Source organism: Rhinolophus sinicus, chromosome 15, assembly GCF_057876585.1.
Source record: "Rhinolophus sinicus isolate RSI-liver-muscle chromosome 15, RSI-T2T, whole genome shotgun sequence".
Taxonomy (NCBI): domain Eukaryota; kingdom Metazoa; phylum Chordata; class Mammalia; order Chiroptera; family Rhinolophidae; genus Rhinolophus; species Rhinolophus sinicus.
The window spans coordinates 85,647,313-85,663,343 of NC_142515.1; the positions used below are offsets into that span (position 1 = coordinate 85,647,313).

Sequence of the window (16,031 nt, forward strand, 5' to 3'; positions counted from 1 at the left end):
TGTGGTTCCTGTCTCCCTTATACATATATATAATCTACCATTTTAGAGCACGTGCCTCACTGGGTCTCCATGTGCAGGTCAGGGTGGCAGCCATCTTTTTCCTGGTTCTTTCCTTTTCCCAAATAAAACCTTTTTGACGATGAACTACCGACTCAATATTATTTGTCAGCCAACAGCATTGAGATAAGTCAATTTGGGGAATTTGTTCCCTTAAATGCCCTAATAAATTTTCCATTGCATAAAATAAATGTGGTTCTGACTCAGGCCTTTGGACATAAAGAAAGGAAATGTATTCATTACTAAAATTAAGGTCAAACATTCTACATTAAATCCATATGCCTAAAGTTCTAATTCTTCTAATTTCATGTTAATTTAACCATTCATTCTTTAAATGCTATTCTCTCCAAATTTCCAGTTTCTTTTCACATGAAAGGTGACATTAATGAGTCTGTGTGATGGGGTGTGTGTGTGAGTGTGTGTGTGTGTGTTACCTGAAATAGAGTCAGGTAAAAATGTACATATATGTATGTGTACATACACTCCTTACCTGTGAAAGAGTTCTTAGACTCACCACCTATTTCCAAACATTTTATTTTTTCTAACAGCATCCACCTGAATTAGCTTCACCATCTCATACCAGCATCAGAAACGCGTAAATAAGATCAGGGTGATTACATTATTTACAATCACATAACAAAGTAATTAATTATGTATTGATTACATGTATAAATTATAAATAGTTATATAATTTATAACATAATTATCTATAAATATTTATATATATATTCATGCAATATGTATTCATAATTTTTGGATGGCTCAGCAATGGATGCATTTTAAAGGAGACTCAAATATGGAAAGATATTCTCTGCTCAATTTTTGGAAGAATTCATATTGTTAAAGTGTCCCTACTACAGTTAAAGAGAAAATCACAGGCACAAAATGGCATCACTGGTGGTAAAAACCCATGAGGCCAAACTTAGATTTAATATGGGACGGAATGGTAGTTTCAACCTCTGTTAGAAATGTAATCTTAATCAACAAGTCTGGAATTTCTGTGAAAGCACTGGTCACAGGGTCCCTCTCCATCCCCCATGGAAGGAAGAAGAAATTTGTAGATAAAACACATTGCAATTCCCTTCCTCCTCCCAAAAAAACCCAGGTCTAAACTGAATCTTTTCTTTTCTTTTGTTAATAGCTCCTCGTGCAGCCCTTCTTCACTGAAAACCTTCCATTTGGTACAACCACTGGCTGTTCCCTTCTGGTTGCTGGAAGGGATACTGCTTCATTCACAAATCACTTAATAAAGCTAATTACGTCTCCAAATGTACTTGGATGATTTTTGGTGTTTTGATAGGGATTGCATTAAGTCAATAGATTGTTTTGGGTAGCATGGACTTTTAACGATGTTAATTTCTCGTCTCCGATACCACAGTATAGCCTTCCATTTATTGTATATTCTTCAATTTCTTTTCAGTGTCATGCACTTTTCTGTGTATAGATCTATTCTCTCCTTGGTCAAATTTATTCTGAGGTATTTTTTTAATGATATTATAAATGAGATTGTTTTCTTTATTTCTCGTTCTGATGGTTCAGTATTAGTGTATAAAAATTCAACTGATTTCTAAATATTAACTTTGCATTTTTCAAGGACTAGAACAATCTTAAAATTGATATGGGACCACAAAAGACCATGAAGCACCACAGCACTCTTGACAAAGAACCTAGTTGAAGATATCGTGTCACCTGATATCAAGCTACACTGCAAGGCTACAGTGATGAAAGCAGCACAGTACGGGCATGAAAAAGGACACACAATTCTTTTCTTTAATTAATGTTTATTGGGGTGACAATTGTTAGTTAAGTTACATAGATTTCAGGTGTACAATTCTGTATTACATCATCTGTAAATCCCATTGTGTGTTCACCACCCAGAGTCAGTTCTCCTTCCATCACCATATATTTGATCCCCTTTACCCTCATCTCCCACCCCCCACCCCTCTTAACCTCTGGTAACCACTAAACTATTGTCTGTGTCTATGAGTTTTTGTTTCTCATTTGTTTGTCTTGTTCTTTTGTTGTTTTTGGTTTATATACCACATATCAGTGAAATCACATGGTTCTCTGCTTTTTCTGTCTGACTTATTTCGCTCAGCATTACACTCTCAAGATCCATCCATTTGTCACAAATGTTCCTATATCATCTTTTCTTACCGCCGAATAGTATTCCATTGTGTATATATACCACAACTTCTTTATCCATTCATCTATCGAAGGACATTTTGGTTGTTTCCATGTCTTGGCCACCGTAAACAAAGCTGCAATGAACATTGGAGCACAAGTGTCTTTATGTATAAATGTTTTCAGATTTTCTGGGTAGATACCCAGGAGAGGGATTGCTGGTTCATATGACAATTCTATTCGTAATTTTTTGAGGAACCTCCACACTGCCTTCCATAACGTCTGCACCAGTCTGCATTCCCACCAACAGTGTATGAGGGTTCTTTTTTCTCCACAGCCTCTCCAACACTTGTTACTATTTGTCTTGTTGATGATAGCCATTCTGACTGGGGTGAGGTGATATCTCATTGTGGTTTTTATTTGCATTTCTCTGATGATTAGTGATGTTGAGCATTTTTACATATGTCTATTTGTCATTTGTATGTCCTCTTTGGAGAAATGTCTCTTCTGGTCCTCTGTCAATTTTTCAATTGGGTTGTTAGTTTTTTTGTTGTTGAGTTGCATGAGTTCCTTGTATATTTTGGATATTAGTCCCTTATCAGAGGCACTGTTTGCAAAAATATTCTCCCATTCAAAGGATACATAATTCAATGGAATAGAACAAAGAGGTCAGAAATAAACCCACACTTACGTGGTCGTTTGTCTATGAAAGTGAGGCAACAATATTCAGTGAGGTAAAGACAATCTCTGTAATAAATGGTATTGGAAAACTTACATATATGGGAAAATGTGAAACTGGAACACGTTCTTACACCATACACTAGATAAACTCAAAATGGATGACAGACTTAAATGTAAGACGTACAACCATAAGACTCCTAGAAGAAAACATAGGCAGTAAATTCTCTGAGATTGCTCTGAGTAATATTTGTTTTCTTATATATCTCCTTAGGCAGGGGAAACAAAACAAAAAAATAAACAAGTGGAACTACATCCAACTAAAAGCTTTTTGAACCGCAATGAAAACCATCAACAACAAAAAAAGACAACCTACTGATTGCGACTATACGTTGGCCAAATATACATCACATAAGGGTTATATCCCAAATTTATAAGCAACTCATACAACTCAAACTGAAAACAACAAACCATCTCACTTAAAAAGGGCAGAGGACCTGAATAGACATTTCTCCAAAGAGGACACACCGATGGCCAATAGGTATAAAAAGATGGTCAAGGTCACTAATCATCACATTAAAACCACAATGAGATAGCAACTCACACATGTCACAATGGCTGTTATACATCAATAAGCAACAAGTGCTGCTGAGGACGTGGAGAAAAAAAGAACCCTCATGTACTGTCGGTGAGACTGCAAATTGGTGCAGCCAATATGGACCACAGCAATTCCACTGCTAGTATTGATTCAAAGAAATCCAAAACACTAATTAGGAAAGTTATATGAACCCCTATGTTCACTGTAACACTATTTACAAGAGCCAATATGTAAGCAACCTAAGAGCTAATCTGTTGCGACTGGATATAGAAGATGTGGTACATATGTACAATGGATTATTACGTGGTCATAAAAAAAAAAAAATCTTACCATGTGTGACAACGTGGATGGACCTAGAGGGTATTATGCTAAGTAAAACAGTCAGACAGAGAATCACAAATACCATATGATCTCATTTATGCGTGGAGTGTAAAGAGAAAAATAAACAAAACAAAAACAGACTCAATTTACAGAAAACAAAGTGATGGTTGCCAGAAAGGTGAGGGTTGTGGGGCTGTGTAAAGAAAGTGAAGGGATTAAGAAACACAAATTGATATTTACAAAATAGTCACAGAGATGCAAAGCACAGCATACAGATTATTGTATATATTCACAGAATAAAAATAATATTGCAGCAACTATATATAGTGCCAGGTGGGTACTAGATTAATGGGGGGATCACTACATAAATTATACAAATGTCTAACCACTATGGTGTAAACCTGAAACTAATGTAAAATAATATTGAATGTCAACTATAATGTAAAAAAATAAATAATATGTAAAAGTCATACACAGAAATTGAACTCAAAGAAAAGGAAATTCCAGATTATAAACAAAAGAAGAACAAACACAATCTGATTAAAGAATCACGATGTCTGGTTTTAGACTTGGAGCCATGAAATCAAGGGCACTTTTACAGACAGAACGATCGACCCTTTTATACTGTCATCCCAAAGGATCTTTTCAGAGCCCCCTTTATATCGTTATTCCTGAGACTGTAGATGAAGGGGTTCAGCATGGGTGTGACCACTGTGTACAGGACCGAGGCTGTAGCACTAGAGTGTGCATTGTGGGCAGCAGGAAAGCTGAGGTACACTCCCAGGCCTGTTAAATAAAATAAGGAGACAACGGAGAGGTGAGATGCACAGGTAGAAAATGCTTTATACTTCCCCTGAGCAGAGGGCATTGCACGTATGCAGGAAATAATCTTGGAGTAAGAGTAAAGGATCCCAGCCACGGGACCACCACTCAGTAGCACGGCTACAAAATATATTACTAGGTTATTAACAAAGTTATCAGAACAGGCAAGTTGGATCATCTGGATTAGTTCACAGAAAAAGTGGGGGATTTGCAAGTCTGCACAGAAGGACAGCCTCAGCACCATTAGGCTATTTAACAAAGAAATCAGGACACTCATGATCCAGGACAACAGAACAAACTGTCCACAGAGCTGGGGGTGCATGATGACCGTGTAGTGCAGGGGGTGACAGATGGCCACAAAGCGGTCATAGGCCATCACGGTCAGGAGGAAGTTATCCAACTCTGCAAAGAGTATAAAAAAGTACATCTGTGTGATGCAGCCTCCATAGGTTATGAGTTTGCTCTGCGTCTGGATGTTCACCAGCATCTTAGGGACGGTGGTGGAGGTGAAACAGATGTCCACAAAGGACAGGTTGGAGAGGAAGAAGTACATGGGCGTGTGCAGGTGGGAGTCTGAGCTGACGGCCAGGACGATGAGCAGGTTTCCTAACACAGTGATCAGGTACATGGAGAGGAAAAGCCCAAAGAGGAGGGGCTGCAGGTCTGGCTCCTCTGAAAGTCCCAGGAGAACAAATTCTGAAACTCTTGTAAGATTCTCTGGTTCCATGAGGAAGACGTGACTTCCAAGACAGGAAAAGCACGTGAGCAGTTTTCATACAAACTGACATTACTCAGATGCTCCAATGCTACAATCTATATTTTGCAGCCAAGTGATTAATTTCAATACTTGTATATGGATCTTATTCCTTCTAGAGCTTTCCTGTGCCATCTCAGATTAGGAATTTTTGTCCGTTCTCCTTCTTTCCAAAGGTGTTATGTTTTCTACTGTTTTCATGAGAAATTCTTCATGCATTTCATGAATATAAATTGAGTGTTCACCATGTTTTAGGTACTGTCTAGTCTGTGAGTATTGGAGTGCTGCAAATCAGAAGGTCATACAAGTCAATGAAGGAAAAAACATATGCAAGCTAATAATAAAAATATATAACATTTCATATGGTGACAGATCATATGAAGAAAAGGAAAGCATGTTTAAAACAAGGTAGCGACTAGTTGTTTGATTTTTTTTCAAGGGTATTTAGTCAGGTCCTGCAAACAAGGTGACATTAGAACAGAGACCTCAGTGAAGAAAGTGAGGAAGACGCAAGGAAACGTGGGCGTGTGTACTTGGAAAAAGGAATGGCCAGTGCAAAGGCCATGGGCTGGAACAGAAGGGCTTTAGTGATCTGTCCGAAGCGAATATCGGAGTATCTGATGGGTCTTGATTATAATAACTTCAGGTTATTTCCCGGCAGTGTTTCTCACCCAGAAATGATTTAGTGCCTGGGGTACCTGGCATTCCCTGAATGAATACTGATAACAGCTACAATCTATAGGAAAGCACCCACACCCAACCATTATTCAGCCCCCAAGTCAACAGAGAGAAGGTGAGCAAACCCAGTCAAGACCAGCACTTCAACCTGTAAGTGCCTACAATCAACAGCCTCCTACCAGACGCGAAATCTGAGTCAGCAGGGCCTGGGGGCTCAGAGAGTCTGCATTTCTAACCGGCTCCCGGGGGTGTTGATGCTGCAGCTCCTGGTGTGTGGCCCCCGCTCTGAGGAGCAGGTGAAGTCCTGTGTCAGAGTCAGGGGCAGGCAGTTTCAGGTTTTCTGAATCAATTATTTCTTTGCATGTATTATTAAAGCAATTAGTGTGCTCACATATTCCAGAAACTGTAATAAATTCTGGGCTCATTTCTCTTATGTGTGGGCCCCTGAGTGACACATAATACTACCCTGTTTTTTGTCTTTGTAAGGAGGGTGCACCGGGGATCGAACCGGATATCTTGGTATTATTGCTCTAACTTGGCACAATGCTCTAACTAACTGAGCTAACCGGCCACCCCAATAATACACTATTAACAGAATTTGTATTGAGCAGAATAAGGGCCTCTAAAATACGTCCACACCCCATCTGAAGTGCCTTTGCATTTCATATTTTTATATCAAGGGAGGATTAGGGTAGGAGATGGGACAGGCTTGCTAACCGGCTGACATTAAGAAGATGACCCAGTGTCATCCAGGTGACACTAACATAACCACAATGGTCCTCTAGGTAGAAGCGAGAGACAAGATGAAGAAGCTAAACTGCTGGCTTTGAAGGCGGAGGAATGGCCATGAGCCAGGAAAGGCAGGGGCCAGAATACAAACTGAAATAGGAAGGGAAACAGCATTTCACCTGAGCCTCTAGAAGGAACCCAGCTTTGCAGACACCTTGATATCAGCCCATGAGACTCATTTCGGGTTCTCACATCCAGAACTGTGAGAGCATATATCTGTTTATTTTAATCAACTAGTACAGGAATATTTTACAGCAGCAACAGAATCTAATACAGACATTTATTCAAAAAAATTTGCAGAGGCGACTGAGTTGAAGCCTCTCCACTCATTCATTATCTTCCCCTGGGTGAGGGCATTTTACTTTGAAAATCCACATGAAGTGGAAAAGAACTTTAAACCACAATGGAGACATCCCACCCCATTAGCAGGTGCACTGAAGTCCTCATGGCATAAATGTAAACGTGGTCTGACTACAATGCTTTCGTGGCATCAAGATTTAAGGTACAACGGGTGACGTTTATTTCTCCACCACCAAAGTGTTTTGTTTCAACACTGTGTCCTCTTTGCCTAAAATTTGGTCAATTCTCTATTTATACTCCAATGCATATGACAGAATTTCATTAAAAATGTAGAAGACAATGATCACCAGGGGGGAAAAGTTCAGTGTGGGATAGAAATTCCTACTAACTGTTCCAAAATAAAAGTAAACAAGTAACAAACCAAAATATATGCAGCCTCACCAAGAATGAAATAATGCAATGAAAACAATTTAGTATTCCTCTTCAGACTTTTTAAATAATTTTTTCATGTGACTACCCAGGATGAGAGAAAATACTGCAATGCATGTCTCAAGAACAGCTGTTGCAAGGTAGTTCCTGCCTCCACTGGCCTGGATCTTTCCAGTGAATGCAAAACATGCTCAAATAAACTCCATCTTAGAAATTTCAATTCAGTGCACTGGCCTCCGCAGCTAACACTCTATCTCTCACTCCTCGAACAGCAAAAATCCTCAGATATGTTTTCACTGTACTGCAACTACTTTATGCATCTCACTCATTCCAAAATGTCACCTAACGGTACATCCATGCCCACCACTTAATTGTTAACTATGGTCCTTTTATGGAAGATTCAACCATCCTTATTAATGTATTAAATGAATTAGTTATAAATCCATTACTAACCGAAAAACACAGACACGGAGATCTCTAGTCTCCTGGCTGGGCTGTTAGGGTCGCAGTGACTCAGGTAAGTGTGCTCAGCTTCTGACCTCTCTGACCCTTTCCTTCAGTACCTGCTGGGCTCTCAGACTCACCTGGATGGGGTCTCTGAGAGGGAGGACTCTGTGTGGAAGTCAGAATTACTCCCTGGATGGTTCATGATGAGACTGAAGCTCTGTCCCCACACGAGACAGCAGGAAGGAGTGAAGCATCAGTTCACAGCCAGCTCAGGAGTCAAACGCAACACCCAGATCCTGTCCACCAACGTGGTACAAGCTGAGGGACCGCACAGAGGAGCATTACAGCGCTCTGTGTATCTGCTCATCAGGCACAGTTCCCTCTTCTTATTCCCACTGCTGAGCATCCGATTTCCCCCGGGGCCTCTGGACTAAACAGAAAGGAAATTTTTCCTAATGAATCTCTGATCCCAGGAGACCTGGTTAGAATTCTGTTTTTAATTTAGTTTATTTCTCCATGTTTATGATCTCCCTGAATTTAAAAGGACATCAGTCCATGAATCTGCAAGTATCCTGTGCCTGAACCACATTTATTAGAATTACCCAATATGAATATTGAAAGCGTTAAAATATGATAAGTCTTCAAGTTGTTTTTTTTAATTCAACACACAAGGTACCAGGCTCCTGAAAAGAAAAAGTCATTTAGGAAAGAAATTCTCCCCCCAAAATAATTTTTCATCTTTTAACTTTTTCCTTAAGACAGCTGTCATATTTTTGTCTTACGAGCATTAGTAGAGAAGAAGCACATCTTTAAAAACAGAACTTGTATTAGAAAAATGGACTCAGGGATGGATAGAAGGTGAACCGCATTGGGCCTTATGGTCCCCGTTTTTACTGCTGGTCTGGTGAACACTGTGAGTCGTGCTGAAATCCTCTTGGATTTCAATGGCCTGAGGGACATTTGTCTTAGGAGCTAAGACCTGTGCTGTCCACCAAAGTAGCCACTAGGTATGTGTGACTATTAAAAATTGTAATTAAAATTACATAACATTTAAAATTCAGTTCCCCAGTCATACGAGCCTCAATACAGCAGCTACCACATTAGACAGGACAGACAAAGAATATGTCCCTTACAGAAAGTTCTGTTGGACAGCTTTGGTTTAAATGTCTTTCAAAATCCCCAGATGTTGCTGGGCTGTTTCTCCACCACCCTAACCCTACCTCACTGAGCCCTCTCCTCCAATTTTATTACTATTTCAGGAACATTCTTGGTCTCCCTGTAGCTCCACATTGACCTTTGTGAAAACGGGGGCTATGTTTAAATCACCATTTACTAAGTGCCACGCAAAGGAATGTGAGGCACATATCACTTAAGTCTGACTGTGACTCCATGTTTGCTGGCGCCACCCATTCTGCCTGTTGAGTCCCAAAGGCCCTCTCGCTCATGATGCAGGAAGACACGGAGCCGCACGCAGACCCGCTGCTAATGAAGCTCTACGTTGGGCTTGCCCTCCATGGAGGCCCGTTTCTCATCTCGGGGTCGCACACAGGTGTTTTTGCCCCATCAGAGCTCCTTCCAGCAACTTGAGGGCAGTAACCCCGTGTATTTCTTCAGTACTTTTCACACATCAAGTGTCAGTTTAGATACTTTTTGATAATTGCTTTCATATAATATGAAATTTTACCAATACATGTACAGATCTTTGGATCAAAACTTTCCCAAGGGGAAATTTGAATGAGAATTAAATATTAAGTATCGGGAAGCTCTTGCCGATGTTCCCAAGTCTGGGAACATAGTGCTGATGGAGGAAAGTTGATAGGAAACAACGCATGCGTAGCATTTCAATGAAGTGTCCTATTGTGTGATTTCAAATGTTTCCTAGTAGAAATGTGATGCAGGTAAAACAAATAATACAAATGTTATGTGTTAAATGTACATGATGAACATAGAGGTGACCACTGTACGAGTCTTTCACTTTTTCTCTATGTTCAAAATTGTCATAGTAAAACCGTTGAATAAATATGTCATGCCACTGGCATATTGTCAGTTTTGGTGGGTTTTTTGTCTTTGTTTCTTTTAGTAGTTCATTTTTTTTAATTGTTTATTGCTAAAAAGTATTCGATTGTATGGATATATCACATTTGGTTTATCTACTCACCAGTTTGTGGACATACAGAGGGGGCCAAAAAAATGTACACTCGTTAAGAGAAGAAAAAACTGTATTCAAATAGGAGTACAATGAATGATGCTAGTATTCGTTTACTTAACGCCATCTTTTGTGCGAACATCATACTACACATTGCTACTGTAATTCAATTCAACTTAGAAAAGTAATACATGGATAAAATCTCTTTAAAAATGAACATTTTTAAATACAGAATTGTACACCTGAAATCTATGTGATTTTACTACCAATTGTCACCCCAATAAATTTAAAAAATAATTTAAAAAAGAAAAAAATGCATTTTTTGACAACCCCCTTGATATGTATTCTTTGGGGCAACAGGATTAATGTTGCCTTAATTATTCACATGCCAGTTTATGCAGCTTTAATGGTTTATAAATAAGCATAAAACATTACTAATTTTTTTTTTTTAGTAACTTGTGCTCGGACCACATGCAGTATTTTTATTGTTCAACCTCATGTTTATTGAATTTTAATAAAACCAGAAACCCTAGCATTATCAGAAAAGGTTCTTCTGGGTAATTTAGCTTTCTGGTGAAGTGAGGGTTTGATGACATGGTATCTTTTTGTTTTGTTTCACTATGTCCCCAAATTCTGCCTTTGCAAGCATAGTACAATAAGCCTAACAATGTTTCACAGAAAATTAAAGGTTTGCAGGGTCTCCCGATGACCAAACAGGGAGCTGAAGTCCAAGATTGTAGAGAACAATGTCCAGCAAAATGCGTGCTCTGGGCTTTGAATCTAGAACACAGCATGCGGTTGCTTTTCAAGTAATTCCTTATATGGGCTGTTTTTGTAAAATCTGCTCGTAATGATCTCAGAACCATTTCTTTGTGCCTGACTACATGCGAGGCACTTTCCATACGTTCATACTCTCCTAGGCTCACAGACTCCTGGAGGACAGGTGTCACACCAGTGAAGATGGTGGCCCTGCACTGCTCTGGCCACACAGCACACGCACCTGCATTGTAATCAGGTCTGTCTTCAAGGTCTGTTCTTTCTATTCTACTGCTTGGTGCCAACCTGCACATGTAATGGCCTCTCTGAACAGATAATTCTGCAGACTCAAGGAGTAAGTGATTTGATTTGATTTCATAGTCTCATTCCAGGGCCAGTTGATATGCTACCAAATTCCTGCATAACTTCTGGGAAGCACGCTGATTACCACCTATGTATTCTTGTTCATCTCCTGAGCAGAATAATAATTGCAGCATTTATTGGGACATAATGTATGACATACACCAATAGACTATTTTTAATGCTTTTCTCATCAATCATTTCAAAACATTTGTGGATTAGGTACTATATTCACTCACATTTCACAACTGAGAAAACTGAAGAGTCTCAAAGAAGTGAAGTTGTCCAGGGATGAAAAGATTATTTCTTTCATGTATTTTTTAATTGAGAAATAATTGTCATTTCCTTTACATATTGATCAAGAACACTGGTGGCTTAGAAACCAGGTCATTCCAGAAATTGAAAGAATTTAAAACAATAATACCATTTAAGAACATTTTTAAAAATGTTTTTATTTGCCTTAGCAGCTGACAAGAAGCTATGTTGACCTTGAAAGCCAGTGTTGTCCTTTCCTCAATCTCTTGCTTGGATCATGAATTCATTTCGAGCCAAGTCTTCCAAGAAAAATCCCCAAATTGTGAAGAAAACAAATATACTTCTGTTGAGGAAAATCAAAGCTAGAATGTTTAGCTATTAAAGTGTTTCCCCCAAGACGCCTCAGCTCAAGTGACGTCACTGCAGTGACTCAGGAAGGGGCAGGCTCCCTTCTTCCGTGTCACCCATCACAGGACACCTGTTGCCAAACAGCCAGCCAGGGGCTTGGACGGGACGTCACATACAGGGAGACTTCACTGTGTTCTGAGTTCACATCTGGTTTATGAAGGAATAAAATACCTTAATCCAGGAGTGACAAAGGAAACCCTTTCGGATCAGTTGCTCCAAATCTACATTCTGCCGCAGCCCAAGAAAACACACAAAGTCCCCTTCTACCTGAAGGCTGTGGGCCCCCCAATACTTGGCACTGTTATCCCCGGATGTAAGTGCTTCTCATGGTTAACTTCTTCCCTGTCTCTGCGTGAAGCACAGTGATGCCACGTCTCTCTCACAGTCACAAATTCATGATATCATCCTTTCTTTAATAATTTCAACCAATCATTCAGGTCTGCATTAATCCTTCCTTTTGCAAAGAGAACTGGGACTTTAAGGAAACTGATCAGGCTGGGAGGTCAAAGGGGGAGGTGAGTACATGGGAATTTATGAGCCCAGCTAGTAGAGCTCTATAGTCCTCAATTGCTTTTCAAAAAATCTCTGTGTTTCCTGTCTCCCTTATGTATGTAGCTACGATTTTAGTACACGTGGCTCGTGGGTCTCCATATGCATGTGCAGGGGGGCAGCCATCTTTTTCCTTGTTCTTTCCTTTTCCCAAATAAACTTTTCTGAGGATGAACTACTGAGTCAATATTATTTGTCAGCCAACAGCATTGAGATAAGACTGTTGTTTCCCATACCAGTTTTATATGTTCTTGTATATTGTCAAAAACTATAAACACATTGAAATTAGAACATGAATTACTGGCAATCAAAAATAACACAGGGTAACAAAATCAGAAACAAAAGAGGGGAAGTTATCACGGACACCACAGAAATACAAAGGATCATCCAAGAATACTATGAAGGACTATATGCCACCAAGTTCAATAACCTAGAAGAAATGGACAAGTTCTTAGAAACATATAGCCTTCCAAAGCTGAACCATGAAGAACTGGAAAATCTAAGCAGACCGATCACCAGTAACGAAATTGAATCAGTCATCCAAAACCTTCCCAAAAGCAAAAGTCCGGGACCAGATGGCTTCACTAGTGAATTCTACCAAACCTTCAAAGAGGATCTAATACCAATCCTGCTCAAACTCTTCCAAAAAATTGAAGAAGAGATAGTACTCCCTAACTCATTTTATGAGGCCAACATTACCCTGATACCAAAACCTGGTAAGGACAGCACAAAAAAGAAAACTACAGAGCAATATCTCTGATGAATACAGATGCAAAAATCCTAAGTAAAATTCTAGCAAATCAAATACAACAATGCATTAAAAAGATTATTCATCACGACCAAGTGGGGTTTATCCCCGGGGCACAAGGATGGTTCAACATACGCAAATCCATCAATGTGATACATCACATAAACAAAATAAAGGACAAAAATCATATGATTATATCAATTGATGCAGAAAAAGCATTTGACAAGATACAACATCCATTTATGATTAAAACAGTTAATAAAATAGGTATAGAAGGAAAATACCTTAACATAATAAAGGCCATATATGACAAGCCCTCTGCTAATGTCATAATTAATGGTGAAAAACTGAAGCCCTTTGCTCTATGTTCAGGAACACGACAGGGCTGTCCCCTATCACCTCTGCTTTTCAACATAGTGTTAGAAGTCCTCGCCAGAGCAATCAGGCAAGAGAAAGGAATAAAAGGCATCCAAATTGGTAATGAAGAAGTTAAATTATCACTCTTTGCAGATGACATGACACTATATATAGAAAACCCTAGAGTGACGTCATAGGAATGGTGGCAGCGGGGCGCACTTTTTGAGTTCTCCATGGGATCTTATCAGAAACGGGAAGCTTATAACCCATCAAAGGACTCTCTGCTCATCACGCAGAACAGCGAAGAGACTCGTGCAGGGATTACTTGTAGGGCCCAGCTTAAGAGGCACAAGATTCAACATACCCAGAGGCCAACTCCAGACCAAAACAGAGTACTACCGGGTTTGACCTACAAGTGACACACCCAGAGGGGATTCTTTACAGGCATAAGAGCCCATAGAGGCCAAACCACATTTAAGCGGTCAACCCTCACGCAGCAGAAAATCCTGCTGTGAGCAGAGCCAAGTCTCACAACTAGTCAGCCTAGGAGTTAACCCCACCTACTCACAAGCGAAAAGCAATTAAAGATCTTCTTTAAAAGGACAATATACACAACACAAGAGTCACCTTTGGAGCACACGCAGGGGAGAAGAAGGAAGTAGTGCAAGTCAAATATAAGGACACATACTGCATAAGATACCCCAGCAAGAACTAAGAACTCTAGGGGATCTACCTAATACATCGAAGCAAACAAAGAGAGTCAGCCAGAATGGGGAAACAAAGAAACATATCCCAAATAAAAGAACAGAAGAAACCTCCAGAAATGGAACCAAATGAAGCAGAGGTAACCAAACTATCAGAGACAGAGTTCAGAACACTGATGATAAGAATGTTTAAGGAGCTTAGAGAGGACATCAAGAAGGATGTAGAAATCATAACGAACAACCAGTTAGAATTAAAGAACACAATTACTGAAATAAAGAACTCACGTGAAGGAATTAACAGCAGGTTAGATGAAGCAGAGGATCGAATCAGCGACTTAGAAGACAAGTTAGCAGAGGTCACCCAAACAGAACAACAGAAAGAAAAAAGAATAAAAAACAATGAAGATGGTTTAAGAGACCTCTGGGATAACATCAAGCACAACAACATGCGCAACATAGGAATACCAGAAGGTGAAGAGAAGAAACAGGGGTTTGAGAACATATTTGAAGTAATAATGTCTGAAAATTTCCCTAACCTGATGAAGGAAACCAACATACAAGCCCAGGAAGTGCAGAGAGTTCCAATCAAGATAAACTCAAACAGGTCCACCCCAAGACACATTACAGTTAAAATGGCAAAGGTTAAAGACAAAGAGAGAATCCTAAAAGCAGCAAGAGAAAGACAGAGGGTTACATACAAGGGAACTCCCATAAGACTATCAAATGACTTTTCTGCAGAAACATTGAAGGCCAGGAGGGAGTGGCAGGAGATACTCAAAGTGATGGAAAACAAAGGCCTACAACCTAGGTTGCTTTATCCAGCAAGGCTATCATTTAAAATTGACGGGGAGATAAAGAGCTTCCCAGAAAAGAATAAGCTAAAGGAATTCATTACCACCAGGCCAGCATTGCAAGAAATACTAAAAGGACTTCTGTAAATAGAAGAAAGATGAAAACAATCTAACCACAAATTTAAAAATGGCAATAACTATGTACTTATCAATAATCACTTTAAATGTAAATGGTTTAAATGCTCCAATCAAGAGACATAGGGTGGCTGAATGGATAAGAAAGCAAGACCCTTGTTTATGCTGTATACAAGAGACTCACCTCAGATCAAAAGACACACACAGGCTAAAAGTGAAGGGTTGGAGTAAGATATTCCATGCAAATGGAAATGAGAAAAAAGCTGGAGTTGCAATACTTATCTCTGACAAAATAGACTTTAAAATGAAGAAAATATTAAAAGACAACGATGGACACTATATAATAATAAAGGGATCAATTCAACAAGAAGATATAACCCTAGTAAACATCTATGCACCCAACATAGGAGCACCTAAATATATAAAACAGATATTGACTGACATAAAGACGGAGATCAACAGTAACACTATCATAGTAGGGGACTTCAACACACCTCTGACAACAAGGGACAGGTCTTCCAGACAGAAAATCAATACGGAAACAACAGCCTTAAATGACACATTGGACCACTTGGATTTAACCGATATTTTCAGAGCATTCCACCCCAATGCAGCAGAATACACATTCTTCTCAAGCGCACATGGAACATTCTCCAAGATAGACCATATGTTAGGCCACAAAGCAAGTCTTGATAAATTTAAGAAAATTGAAATCATACCAATTGTCTTCTCTGACCACAGTGCTATGAAATTAGAAATGAACTACAGGAAAAAAAACTGGAAGACACACAAATTCATGGAGGCTGAATAATATGTTACTAAATA

At 39.3% G+C, this 16,031-nt stretch overlaps 1 protein-coding gene across 1 annotated transcript; it reads right to left on the reverse strand.

The window, feature by feature from the left end:
- Nucleotides 1-4,397: 4,397 nt before the first annotated feature.
- On the reverse strand, nt 4,398-5,327 carry LOC148755249 (olfactory receptor 7A17-like). The gene has a single exon (XM_088791718.1). The coding sequence runs from the start codon at nt 5,325-5,327 to the stop codon at nt 4,398-4,400; it is 930 nt and encodes a 309-aa protein (XP_088647844.1).
- Nucleotides 5,328-16,031: the final 10,704 nt, after the last annotated feature.